The sequence below is a fragment of the Manis pentadactyla genome, chromosome 6, assembly GCF_030020395.1.
Source record: "Manis pentadactyla isolate mManPen7 chromosome 6, mManPen7.hap1, whole genome shotgun sequence".
NCBI lineage: Eukaryota > Metazoa > Chordata > Mammalia > Pholidota > Manidae > Manis > Manis pentadactyla.
Genome location: NC_080024.1, coordinates 62,039,671 through 62,054,293, shown reverse-complemented (window position 1 = coordinate 62,054,293; position 14,623 = coordinate 62,039,671). Strand labels below are relative to the sequence as shown.

The window sequence follows — 14,623 nt, the reverse complement described above, 5'->3', positions numbered from 1 at the left end:
AATAACAATTCTAATTTGTCCTTTAAGAAACCAAAGCAAAGGCAATAATAGATGGCATGATATTTATAACTTACCTCTTTGTCATTCCAGTCATGATAGAAGCGAACAGGTTTCTTTTGATCTACAACCCAGGATTTGACTTTGCACATTATGTCCTATATATGATTGAGAAAAAAATAAATACAAGGTGAATACTAACCATTTAGAATTCTAAATATTAAAAGTGTCCAAATCCTCAAAATAAAAAACGTCAATTTTTTAGTGAAAGGGAACTAAGTCCCATGTAAGTGTTTTCAGTATCTCATTAAAAAATCAAATGCTAATGGAACTGTATGGCATTAAAATTTTAATATATACAATTTGGAATACTAGCAAATTTATTGTCTTAAAAATTTTAAGATAATTCAAATACACGAAAGACTACAAGAGTAAATATTTCAACATTACCTAGTGATGCCACTTGCAAGATTAACATGTTATTAGGAACTGGTGTAAGGGGGGATACTAAACGAGAACTACATGATAATTTTTTCCTTAAAAAGAAGAAAAAAATAGACAAAATCGAGACTATTACTGATGACCTACCCTCCAAAATATTAAATCAGCTGACCACAATGCTTTTTATTCTGAATTAATTTTTTGCCAATACCTTCTCCCTTGCGTACTCCTCCAGTCCCTGCTCCAACACCTCCCCCCAACCCCAACCTGCCAAAGCCTCCATTACACAATGGCGAGAGCCCTGCCCTGGTGACCTCCAACCAGCTGCATTCACTTTCAGAACATCTCTCTCTGCTGGAAATCTAAAGGCCTTTTAGTTAGCAAGCTAGTGTGCATTCAGAAGGAGTAACTGCAGGAAGAGCCCAACGTGCTTTGTTTCTCTAGCCTTTCTTCACAGAAAGATTAATCATCTGTGAAATGGAAACGGCAAACAGCAAGTGACACAAACTGAACCCTTCAAGTCTTTCCTCATCAGTTTTGTGGTTCTGAATTTAAAAGCTGCGTGTGGCAAGGTTCTCCTTACAGGCAGGTGTTAATAAAAGGCGCTTGGGTCTGTAAGGTCAAACTTGGCTTTCCCAGAAGAAGTGCATTTGAGAGTCATCTATATTCTTTGTTGTTGTTGTTAAATTTATGGATATGTTTTAAATATGTATTTCTCAAAATTTATTGTAATACACAATTAGTAGTAACAGATTTCTTGCTTTTCATCATTTTACTTTAACATAAATCAGTTACTCTTCTATAAATATCCATTTGTATAAATTACCTCAATATTTAGTATAACTTCCTTCCAAATCTTGCTGTTACCAACAGGAAAAATAAGGAAAAAGCCCTGTGTCCTTAGATCCTGATTTGAAACCCTCCAGGAAAAAGACTTCCCACAGATTTTAACAAGGAAGGGGCAAGCTGAAAACTTTTAATGAAATCTAACATGTTCTGCTTAAGAATAATCACTTTTACTCTTCTATAACTGAATTTCACTCATAAATGTTTAAAAGTGGCTAATGTAACACCATTTCCTACAAGGAGAAGATCAAAGTGCTATATTACAAATGCATTATGATTAAAAAAGCCCTGTGCAGCCTTGCTATTAACTGTTCTTTAAACCCTAAAAGGCTTCCCATAGATCTCACTTGGCACTGCATATACAACCTTTGACAAGTAATGTAGACCATTTTTATTCATTGCCTAAAATTGTAGGCAATTATGTGCGTCACACTGGCCACCTGCAAATTCTGAATGCCTGCTCCAGTTGTCAGTGCAGAAAACTAATGTCGGAGGGGATTAATCTAGGGGGAGAGAGTCCTCTTTAATGGCTCCAGCAGGTGAAATGGCCCAGCTGGTTACTATGATGAGTGGCCAGAACAGTTTATGTAGAGACACGCAACAAGATTATACAAAAAAGGGAGAAAAAAGTGGTACTATATCTTATATTTGGTTCCATTGGTTTTTTTCAATTAAAGAAAGAAAAGAGAAGAAAATAAAGTCAAACCAAAACTAAGGGAGCAAATCAAATTTAATCTTATAAAAAGTATAAAATACTTCTGTAACTATAAACATTTTTACAAAACTGAAAGACTTCAATAAATGCTAATCACTAGTGAAGGAATTTCAGTATTTCTTTCATTTTAAATTAGCCAGACCACCACTTCAGACATAGAAATCTTACCACAAAAGCATTTTTAGGCATTATTTTTACCACCCTCATACCAATATTACAAATTACAATTATAATATTGTATAATATTACAATATTACTATATTACAAATTAGAAGCACTCAAAACTCATAATTAAAGCTCTCAAACAACAGATTCATTAAATCCACATTCAAATTCTTCTAAGAAAAATGTATAGATTATAACCAATTTTTTGAATTGTTGAAAGTAAAAATATTTTAAAATTTAAAATATTTTATTTTGTACCTAGTGTACTCTTAATTATCCTCACAAAAGACTTAACAGCTAAGAAGACACCTTACTGAAAGATGCACATTTCACTTAAGACAAATCAAAAATAGATTGCTTTCCGATAAGATTACCTTATGTAAATGATCATTATATGGTATAGGCAATGTGATATTTTTCTTACATGAAGTAAAAATTAACTATTAGTTCTTTATCTGAAAAGAGTTCTAATCAGATGAAAGAAAACACCTGGACTCATTTGTATATAATACTCAATGGTTTGACTGAATTTTTCCTTATTCTTGTTCTTGTATATATAAACACATACAATAATAATTATGATGAGAACAATAAAGGTTCCAGTTAACTGAATATAGTTAACTGAAAAAAAGTCTAATACATAATCTATTTTTAGCAAATTAGAACACAATAAGAAAATACAAAATAAAACAAAAATGCTTTAATGCTGATTCATCAGAAGTTACTTTAGGATTTCATATTTAAGTAACATCACTATCTAGAAATAAAGATGTAAGAGGACGGCTGTTTTGATAACTTTAACAAATTCCTCATTTTCAAAATAAATTCTGTATATGATGGAGATTATGCAAAAATTCTGGTCATTTGAAATTTTTGGTTATACTGCTTTCATGGGGTAAGGGCTTAATACAGACGATACTAAATACTTAATGTGAAGATCAAAAGAGATAATGCATATAAGGTGTTTAGCACAGTTCTTGGCACAGAGTCAGTTCTCAATAAATGTTGAGTTTTGCCATTGTCATTATGATTGTTGAAAGATTAAATACCACTGAGCTACACAATGGGAATATACTGTCTTGGGTACTCCTTTAAAGCCCATGTATATCTTCTCCAATCTGAATAGCTGTTCTTCAGTCCTTTTCCTTAAATTTCTGAATGTTACCAACAACACAGGCTTTCTTGGTGAAATTTCAATTCAGGCTTCTAGTCTTAACATTCTCCAAGAACTAGTTTTTGCTGAATAACAACATTTTAACTGCAAAGAAACTTAATCCAAATTCATCTTGAATACAGTACCTTGCTCTTTTACTTTGACTTACTGACAATCTCACATTTACTTTAGAAATGCTTTTTTTAAAAATCTATTTTATTATCGTTGTTTTTAATAGTAGCTGTAATGTACTTAGACTTGGAAAACATGTGACTAGGCTAAATTTCCATAGCTATCAAGTGGCAGAGATGAGATTCCCAATCACATCTAACTGACTCAAAAATTCATGTTCTGTCCAATCTCTGCGGCCTATTTGTCTTTCTTACTGCCTTTCTAATTGCTCCTTCTTTAGCCTAGGCAATCCCAGTGTTGTTATTCAAAGTCCTCATTCTCATTCCAACATTGTCAGGGAAATTCAATATCCTTACTTTTGGAGAACAATATATGATTTAATCCATGCATCACAAAAGTATTATTTTTCTTTACATATAATAACATAAGCCAGTTATTTAGTATATTTTCAAAGACTACTTACTAGACTTCTCTATTTTGGTGTTCTTCAGTTCCCACAGGAGGAATTATTAACCTATGATCCATGAGTGGATCCATAAAACTGTATTGAAAATTCTATGATTACATGCCTTTGTGGGATGATAGTATCTATCTTTCAAATGCTTTTAAAAGGGATTCATGAACCAAAAATCCAAGAACCCTGGTTGTGAGTGACTCTGGCAATATGTGACTCAAATGCCCCTACAACAGCCAATTAAGTAAATGCTCAAGTCCATGGACTCTAGACCTGAGGTTCAGAGACAGTGACTTGGAACTTGCTTCAGCCAGACCTTGGACTCAAAATTCATTTATCCTGATCAACATCATGCTGATAAAAATTCTAGCCACTATGATGTTTATTAACACAATTCTAGTTATAATCATAACAGGTATGTTGGAGAACACTATGAACTGAATATATCATTACTGAAAAGAATGAACTGCGAGAGAAAAATATGTGATTTGCCTTACTATATATTAAAATAAGCCATAAAGCCACAGTAAAATTAGAAGAGTGTGATACTAGCACAAGAAGAGAGGTATAAATTAGAAACAACCTAAAAACTGATAAATTAGAGATTTGATAATAAATAATGGGGCATTCATAGAACAGAATTTACCCATTTGTATCCATTTATACAGATTTTCATGAGAAATGTCCAAATACATTGCTAAGTTAAAAAAAAAAAGCAGGCTCAGAACAATGGAATAAAGTTAAGACTATGGATTTTGTTGTCAAACAGATTTGGACTCAAATCCTGGTTCTGCCACTTTCTAGCTGTAATAACTCTGGGGTAGTTATTTAACTTCTCTAACTTTGTTTCTGTAAAATTGGAAAAATAACTGTAATTCAACATATGGTGATTCTGAGGATTAAATGAGAAAATACATGTACAGTGATTGCCACAGTTTCAGGTACACAGTAAATACCTTTAGATATTAAATATTATTAATTATGGTAGAATGCATGTGATTCCATTTGTGGTTTTGAAACTATATACAATGCATATAAGTAAGTGTACTCAAATAACAAAACAGAATAGATGCCATACAAATTGTTAGCAACAGAAATCTCTAGAAGACTAGATTCCAGAGACTTTTTCCCTTTATGCCTTCTTTTTTAAAACTATAATGCTGCTTTATTTTTAATTAATAAAGATTATCTTTATAATAGGAAAAGAGAAGTATATTCACAGGGTGAGGGGTAAGGGAAGATGTCATCTATTCTCTGCCCACCATATGTAATCCTAAAATTTGATGGCTAAATGGATAGACTTAGCAATTTATCAAGATGAGTCACTCTTACTCTGTAATAACTATAGCTTCCAAGTCTGAAACTTCCCTCTAGCCAAACCCACTATCCTAGTACCTGATGCTGACACCCAGATGAGATAACTTATGCCAGTTAGGTGGCTTTCATACACAAAATCAATGACGCCCTCAGAGCAAATGAAAGGGGGGAAGGCCTCCAGCTCAAAATAGTCTGGCGAGAAGTCCACAAATATAGCCTCCACCTGTTCCAAACCCAGAGCATCCCCTTTAAGTATCTCAAATTGAGAAAGGCCAATCTAGGCTTTCTCTCATGAAAAAGACCTTCATTATATATTCTAACTTGATATTTATGATCTGCCAGAATCAGAATATTAAGCATTTGTTACTCTACAAGATGAATGCTGCTATTTATAGAGACCAGAGTACTGATTCCTGACTACCATCTTTCTACATACTTCAGTGACTAAAACTCCCAGAAAATTGTTGCGCTACATGGCTCTGTGTGTGTGTGTGTGTGTCCACCAAAAGTTAAAATGATAAGCTAATTCTAGCAATAACCTGGATAGAATCTATGTTGCTACTTGAGGGTTTTCAGTTATGTAATTTACTAAAGTATATAGTGAGAACTTAACGCAGCAATGTTCCTGGCTGTAGTCAGCTTATAAAGTGGAAACAAGAATGGACACAAATTCATTATTGAGGTATAGTTTGCAGCAGAGGATTTGATCAATATTAAGGAGAAGAAGGCAACTGTTTTATGGTTCCTTTAAGTAAGTTGGAGTGGATTTCACAATGTTCAAGGAAAAACAAAGGTGGTGGAAAGCCCAAACATTTGATTTTTCTTTTAAAAGACTACTAAATAAGGAGAGTCTTGAAGAAAACAAACACATAAAGAAAACACTCTTAATTATATGGGATACTTAGCAAAATGGAAAAAGATAAAGCATCTATGGAACAGAGACATGAGGTAATAAAGAGAACAGACTAAGGGTAGAAAAAAATGGATGAGGAATTGATGAACTAAGAAAAGATTTTTAAGGAAACCACAATCAAAGCAGGAAAGGAAAAATCTAAATTAGAGATTCAACTGATCCAGCAGAAGATAGTGCTTTGGAGGTCAAATAAGATCAACCTTGTTATACTGAAGTTTAACATAAACTCAGTGTAATATACATAAGTATACAGCTTGATGACATATCACAAAATGAACACGTGCCTGTAACTACGACACTGACCAATTCATTATTATTTTCTTTTAATTAAGGTATCATTGATATACAACTTTATGAAGGTTCCACATGAGCAACATTGTGTTTTCAACACTGACCCATATTATCAAGTCTCCCCCACTCCCCATCACCCCATAGCAGTCACTGTCTATCAGTGTAGAGAAAGATGCGATAGGGTCAGGACTTGCCTTCTCTTTGCTATAGTGCATTCCCCGTGACCTACAATGCCCGTTAAAACACCTCTCCCTCCCCCCCCAATTCATCATACCCAACCTCTTCCCTTTGTTAACTGCTAGTGGCTTCTTGGAGTCTGTGAGTCTGCTGCTGTTTTGTTCCTTCAGTTTTGTTTGTTGTTATAGTCCACAAATGAGTGAAATCATTTGGTACTTGTCTTTCTCTGCCTGGCTTACTTCACTGAGCATAATACCCTCTAGCTCTACTCATGTTGTTGCAAATGGTAGGATTTGTTTTCTTCTTATGGCTGAATAATATTCCATTGTGTGTAAGTACCACATCTTCTTTATCCATTCATCTACTGCTGGACACTCAGCTCCCTTCTATATCTTGGCTATTGTAAATAGTGCTGCGATAAACATAGGGGTGCACATGTCTTTTTGAATCTGGGATCTTATTTCGTTCAGTAAATTTCTAGGAGTGGAATTCCTGGCTCAAATGGTACTTCTATTTTCAGTTTTTTGAGGAACATCCATATTGCTTTCCACAATGGTTGAACAAATTTACATTCCCACCAAAAGTGTAGCAGGGTTCCTTTCTCTACATCCTCACTAGCATTTGTTGTTCCTTGTCTTTTCGATTTTGGCCATCCTAACTGGTGTGAGGTGCTATCTTATTGTGGTTTTAATTTGCATTTCTCTGATAATTAGCCATGTGGAGCATTTTTCCGTGGGCCTGATGGCCATCGGAATTTCTTCTTGGAGAAGAGTCTGTTCAGGTCCTCTGCCCATATTTTAATCGGGTTATATGCTCTTTCGGTGTTGAGGCATGTGAGCTCTTTATATATTTTGGATGTTAAGCCCTTATCAGATAAGTCGTTTAAGAACACATCCTCCTATACTGTAGGATGCTTTTTTGTGCTGCTGATGGTGTCCTTTGCTGTACAGAAGCTTTTTATTTTGATGTAGTCCCATTTCTTTTTGTTTTCTTTTGTCTTGTTTTGCCTATTGTTTTAGGCATCGTTTTGTTGATGCCTAACATGAGCAACATTATGGTTACTAGACTCCGCCCGTTATCAAGTCCCCACGACACACCCCATTGCAGTCACTGTCCATCAGTGTAGTAAGATGCTATAAAATCACTACTTCTTCTTTTCTGTGATATACTGCCTTCCCTGTGCACCCACCTTACATTATGTGTACTAATCATAATACCTCTTATTCCCCACTTCCCACCCATCCTCCCCAGTCCATTTTCCTTTGCGAACTATTAGTCCATTCTTGGGTTCTGTGAGTCTGCTGCTGTTTAGTTCCTTCAGTTTTTGCTTTGTTCTTATACTACACACAGGAGTAAAATCATTTAGTACTTGCCGTTCTCTGCCTGGTTTATTTCACTGAGCCTAATACTCTCTAGCTGCACCCATGTTGCAAACTGTAGGATTTGTTTTCTTCTTATGGCTGAATAACATTCCATTGTGTATATGCACCACCTCTTCTTTATCCATTCATCTACTGATGGACACTTAGGTTGCTTCCATTTCTTGGCTATTGTAAATAGTGCTGTGATAAACATAGGGGTGCATATGTCCTTTTCAAACTGGGAAACTGCATTCTTAGGGTAAACATCTAGGAGTGGAATTCCTGGGTCAAATGGTATTTCTATTTTTAGTTTTTTGAGGAACCTCTATACTGCTTTCCACAATGGTTGAACCAATTTACATTCCCACCAGTAGTGTAGGAGGGTTCCCCTTTCTCCACACCTTCACAAACATTTGTTGTTGTTTGTCTTTTGGATGGTGGCCATCCTAACTGGTGTGAGGTGATATCTCATTGTGGTTTTAATTTGCATTTTTCTGATTAGCGATGTGCAGCATATTTTCATGTGCCTGTCAGCCATCTGAATTTCTTCTTTGGAGAAGTGTCTGTTCAGAATTTTTGCCCATTTTTAAATGGATTATTTGCTTTCTGTTCGTTGAGGTGTGTGAGCTCTTTACATATTTTGGATGTCAACCCCTTATCGGATATGTCATTTATGAATATATTCTCCCATACTGTAGGATGCCTTTTTGTTCTACTGATGGTGTCCTTTGCTGTACAGAAGCTTTTTAGTTTAATATAATCCCACTTGTTCATTTTTGCTTTTGTTTCTCTTGCCCAGGGAGATGTAGATGTGTTCATGAAGAAGTTTTTCATGTTTATATTCAAGAGAGTTTTGCCAATATTTTCATCTAAGAGTTTTATGGTTTCATGACTTGCATTCAGGTCTTTGATCCATTTCAAGTTTACTTTTGTTTATGGAGTTAGATAGCAATCCAGTTTCATTCTCTTACATGTAGCTGTCCAGTTTGGCAACACTGGCTGTTGAAGAGGCTGTCATTTCCCCATTGTAAATCCATGGCTCGTTTATTGTATATTAACTGGCACAATATATGTGGGTTTATATCTGAGCTATCAAGTCTGTTCCATCGATCTATGGGTCTGTTCCTGTGCCAGTAACAAATTGTCTTGATACTGTGGCTTTGTATTAGAGCTTGAAGTCAGTGAGAATAATCCCCCACCCACGTTTACTCCTTTTCAGGATTTCTTTGCCTATTTGGTGTCCTTTGTAGTTGCATAGGAATAATTTTTTTTAATTTTGATATCATTAATGTACAATTACTTGAACAACATTATGGTTATGAGACTCCCCCTATTATCAAGTCACCCCCACATACTCCATTAAAGTCACCATCCATCAGCATAGAAAGATGCTATAGAATCATTACGTGTCTTCTCTGTATATACTGCCTTCCCCTGTCCCCCCCCACATTATGTGTGCTAATTGTAATTCTCCATTTTCCCCCTTATACCTCCCTTCTGACACACCCTCCCCAATCCCCTTCCCGTTGGTAACTGTTACTCCATTCGTGGGTTCTCTGAGTCTGCTGCTGTTTAGTTCCTTCAGTTTTTTCTTTGTTCTTATACTCCACAGATAAGTGAAATCATTTGATACTTGTCTTTCTCTTCCTGGCTTATTTCACTGAGCATAATACCCTCTAGCTCCATCCATGTTGTTGCAAATCAGATTTGTTTTCTTCTTATGGCTGAATAATATTCCATTGTGTATAAGTACCACATCTTCTTTATCCATTCATCTACTGATGGACACTTAGGTTGCTTCCATTTCTTGGCTATTGTAAATAGGGCTGTGATAAACAAAGGGGTGCATATGTCTTTTTCAAACTGGGCTGCTGCATTCTTAGGGTAAATTCCTAGGAGTGGAATTCCCAGGTCAAATGGCATTTCTATTCTTAGTTTTTTGAGGAACCTCCATACAGCTTTCCACAATGGTTGAACTAGTTTACATTCCCACGAGCAATGTAGGACGGTCCCCCTTTCTCCTCATCCTCGCCAACATTTGTTCTTGTGTGTCTTTTGGATGTTGGCCATCCTAACTGGGGTGAGGTGATATCTCATTGTGGTTTTAATTTGCATTTCTCTGATGACTAGTGATGTGGAGCATCTTTTCATGTGTCTGTGCACCATCTGAATTTCTTCTTTGGAGAAGTGTCTGTTCAGCTCCTCTGCCCATTTCTTAATTGGCTTATTTGCTTTTTGTTTGTTGAGGTGCATGAGGTCTTTATATAATTTGGATGACAATCCCTTAACAGATATGTCATTTATGAATATGTTCGTCCATACTGTAGGATGCCTTTTTGTTCTACTGATGGTATCCTTTGCTGTACATAAGTTTTTTAGTTTGATATGGTCCCACTTGTTCATTTTTGCTTTTGTTTCCCTTGCCCAGGGAGATATGTTCATAAAGAAGTTGCTCATGTTTATGTGCAAGAGATTTTTACTTATTTTTTTTCTAAGTTTTATGGTTCCATGACTTACATTCAGGTCTTTGATCCATTTTGAGTTTACTTTTGTGTACGGGGTTAGACAGTAATCCACTTTCATTCTGTTACATGTAGCTGTCCAGTTTTGCCAACACCAACTGTGGAAGAGGCTGTCATTTCCCCATTGTATGTCCATGGCTCCTTTATCGTATTTTAATTGACAATATATGCTTGAGTTTATATCTAGACTCTCTATTCTGTTCCACTGGTCTACAGGTCTGTTCTTGTGCCAGTACCAAATTGTCTTGATTACTGTGGCTTGGCAGTAGAGCTTGAAGTCAGGGAGCGAGATTCCCCCCCACTTTAGTCTTCCTTCTCAGGATGGCATTGGCTATTCGGGGTCTTTTATCATTCCATGTGAATTTTAGAACTATTTGCTCTAGTTCACTGAAGAATGCTGTTGGTACTTTAATAGGGATTGCATTGAATCTGTAGATTGCTTTAGGCAAGATGGCTATTTTGACAATATTAATTCTTCCTAGCTAAGAGCATGGGATGAATTTCCATTTATTAGTGTCCTCTTTAATTTCTTTTAAGAGTGTCCCATAGTTTACATGGTATAGGTCCTTCACTTCCTTGGTTAGGTTTATTCCCACATATTTTATTCTTTTTGATGCAGTTGTGATTGGGATTGTTTCCCTGATTTCTCTTTCTGCTAGTTCATCATTAGTGTATAGGAATGCAACAGATTTCTTTGTATTAATTTTGTATCCTGCAACTTTGCTGAATTCAGATATTAGATCTAGTAGTTTTGGAGTGGATTCTTTAGGGTTTTTATGTAAAATATCATGTCATCTACAAACAGGGACAGTTTGACTTCTTCTTTGCCTATCTGGATGCATTTTATTTCTTTGTATTGTCTGATTGCCATGGCTGGAACCTCCAGTACAATGTTGAATAGAAGTGGGAAGAGTGGGCATCCTTGTCTTGTCCAGATCTTAAAGGAATAGCTTTCAGCTTCTCACTGCTAAGTATAATGTTGACTGAGGGTCTGTCATATATGGCCTTTATTATGTTGAGGTACTTGCCCTCTGTACCCATTTTGTTGAGAGTTTTTATCATGAGTGGATGTTGAATTTTGTCAAATGCATTTTCAGCATCTATGGAGATGATCATGTGGTTTTTGTCCTTTTTGTTGATGTAATGGATGATATTGATGGATTTTTGAATGTTGTACCATCCTTGCATCCCTGGGATGAATCCCACTTGATCATGATGGATGATCTGTTTGATGTATTTTTGAATTTGGTTTGGGAATATTTTGTTGAGTAATTTTGCATCTATGTTCATCAGGGATACTGGTCTGTAATTTTCTTTTGTTGTGATGTCTTTCCCTGGTTTTGGTATTAAAAGTGATGTTGGCCTCATAGAATGAGTTTGGGAGTATTCCCTCCTCTTCTACTTTTTAGAAAACATTAAGGAGGATGGGTATTAGGTCTTCACCAAATGTTTGATAAAATTCAGCAGTGAAACCATCTGTCCCAGGGATTTTGTTCTTAGGTTGTTTTTTTGATTACCAATTCAATTTCTTTGCTGGTAATTGGTCTATTCAGATTTTCTGTTTCTTCTCTGGGTCAGCCTTGGAAGGTTGCATTTTTCTAGCAAGCTGTCCACTTCTTCTAGGTTATTCAGTTTGTTACCATATAATTTTTCATAGTATTCTCTCATAATTCTTTGTATTTCTGTGGTGTCTGTAGTGAATTTTCCTTTCTCATTTCTGATTCTGTTTGTGTGTAGACTCTTTTTCTCTTCATAAGTCTGGCTAGGGGTTTATATGTTTAGTTTATTTTCTCAAAGAACCAGCTTCTGCTTTCATTAATTCTTTCTATAGTTTTCTTCTTCTCAATTTTATTTATTTATGCTTTAATCGTTATTATGTCCCTCCTTCTACTGATGTTGGGCCTCATTTGTTCTTCCTTTTCTAGTTTCATTAATTGCAAGTTTAGACTGTTCATTTGGGATTGTTTTACTTTCCTGAGGTAGGCCTGTATTGCAATATACTTCCCTCTCAGCACGGCCTTTGCTGCACCCCACAGATTTTGTGTTGTTGAATCACTGTTGTAATTTGTCTCCAAATATTGCTTGATCTCTGTTTTTATTTGGTCACTGATCCATTGATTATTTAGGAGCATGTTATTAAGCCTCCATATGTTTGTGGGCTTTTTCATTTTCTTTGTGTAATTTATTTCAAGTTTCATACCTTTGTGATCTGAGCAGGTGGTTGGTATAATATCAATCTTTTTTGAATTTATTGATGTTCTTTTTGTGGCCTAGTATATGATTGATTTTTGAAAAGGTTCCATGTGCACTTGAGAAGAATGTGTACCCTGTTGCTTTTGGATGGAGTGTTCTGCAGATATCCGTTAGGTCCATATGTTCTAATATGTTGTTCAGTGCCTCTGTCTCTTTACTTATTTTCTGTCTGGTTGATCTGTCCTTTGGAATGAGTGGTGTGTTGAAGTCTCCTAAAATGAATGCATTGCATTCTATTTCCCCCTTTAATTCTGTTAGTATTTGTTTCACATATGTAGGTGATCCTGTGTTGGGTGCATAGATATTTGTAACAGTTATATCATATCCTCTTGTTGGACTGACCCCTTTATCATTATGCAATGTCCTTCATTGTCTCTTGTGACTTTCTTTGTTTTGAAGTCTATTTTGTCTGATACAAGTACTGCAACTCCTGCCTTTTTCTCCCTCTTAGTTCCATGAAATTTCTTTTTGCATCCCTTTACTTTCAGTTTGTGTATGTCTTTTTGTTTGCAGTGAGTCTCTTGTAGCAAAAATTTAGATGGGTCTTGTTTTTTAATCCATTCAGTGACTCTTTGTCTTTTGATTGGTGCATTCAAACCATTTACATTTAGGGTGATTACCGATAGGTATGTACTTATTGCCATTGCAGGCTTTAGATTCGTGGTTACCAAAGGTTCAAGGGTAATTCCCTTACTATCTAACAGTCTAATTTAACTCACTTTGTATGCTATTACAAACACAACCTAAGGGTTCTCTCTTTTTCTTCCCTCCTTTTTCTTCATCCTCCATACTGTGTATGTTATGAATCATATTCTGTACTCTTTGTCTATCCCTTAGGTGACATCTATTTAGCTTTAGGAACACTTCCATGTATAGGAGTCCCTCCAAAATGCACTGTAGACATGGTTTGTGGGAGGTAAATTCTCAGCTTTTGTTATTTGAAAATTGTTTAATTCCTCCTTCAAATTTAAATGATAACCTTGTAGGGTATAGTATTCTTGGTTCCAGGCCCTTCTGCTTCATTGCATTAAATATATCTTGCCACTCCCTTCTGGCCTGTAAGGTTTCTGTTGAGAAATCTGATGATAGCCTGATGGGTTTTCCTTTATATATGATCTTTTTTCTCTCTCTAGCTGATTTTAAAAGTCTGTCTTTATCCCTGATCTTTGCCATTTTAATTATTATATGTCTTGATATTGTCTTCCTTAGGTCCCTTGTGTTGGGATATCTGTGCACCTCCATGGCCTGAGAGACTATCTGCTTCCCCAGATTGGGGAAGTTTTCAACAATTACCTCCTAAATGACACTTTCTATCCCTTTTTCTCTCTCTTCTTCTTCTCGTACCCCCATAATATGAATATTGTTCCATTTGGACTGGTCACAGTATTCTCTCAATATTCTTTCATTCTTAGAGATTTTTTTCTCTCTCTGTGCCTCAGCTTCTTTGTATTCCTCTTCTCTAATTTCTATTCCACTTACCGTCTCTTCAACTACCGTCTAATCTCATTTTAAATCCCTCTATTGTATGTTTCATTTCAGATATGGAATTTCTTAATGATTGAATCTCCGACTTAAATTCTTTCCTGAGTTCTTGAATATTTTTCTGTACCTCCATAAGCATGTTTATGATTTTTATTTTGAACTCTCTTTCAGGCAGACTGGTGAGTTCAGTGTCATTTGACACACACACACACACCCTTTTCTGGGGTTTGTGAGATTTTAGTCTGAACCATGTTCTTTTGACATTTCGTATTTCTGTGTGGTGCCCGCTATTGCCCTGAAGCTCCAGTCTCTGGAGCTGCTCAGGCCCTAGAGTGAGGTTGGGGTTTGTAGGGGGGTGGAGCTGGTGCCTGGAGGGGTGGAAAGATCTGTTCCCTGATTCCCGT

At 36.0% G+C, this 14,623-nt stretch overlaps 1 protein-coding gene across 1 annotated transcript in view; it reads right to left on the bottom strand.

The window, feature by feature from the left end:
* Positions 1-14,623, bottom strand: part of OLA1 (Obg like ATPase 1) — a 211,839-nt gene that overhangs the window by 55,467 nt on the left and 141,749 nt on the right. Inside the window, exon 6 of the mRNA XM_036876951.2 lies at positions 75-155. Coding sequence (XP_036732846.1) covers positions 75-155 — 81 coding nt within the window. The remainder of the gene's footprint in view (positions 1-74; positions 156-14,623) is intronic.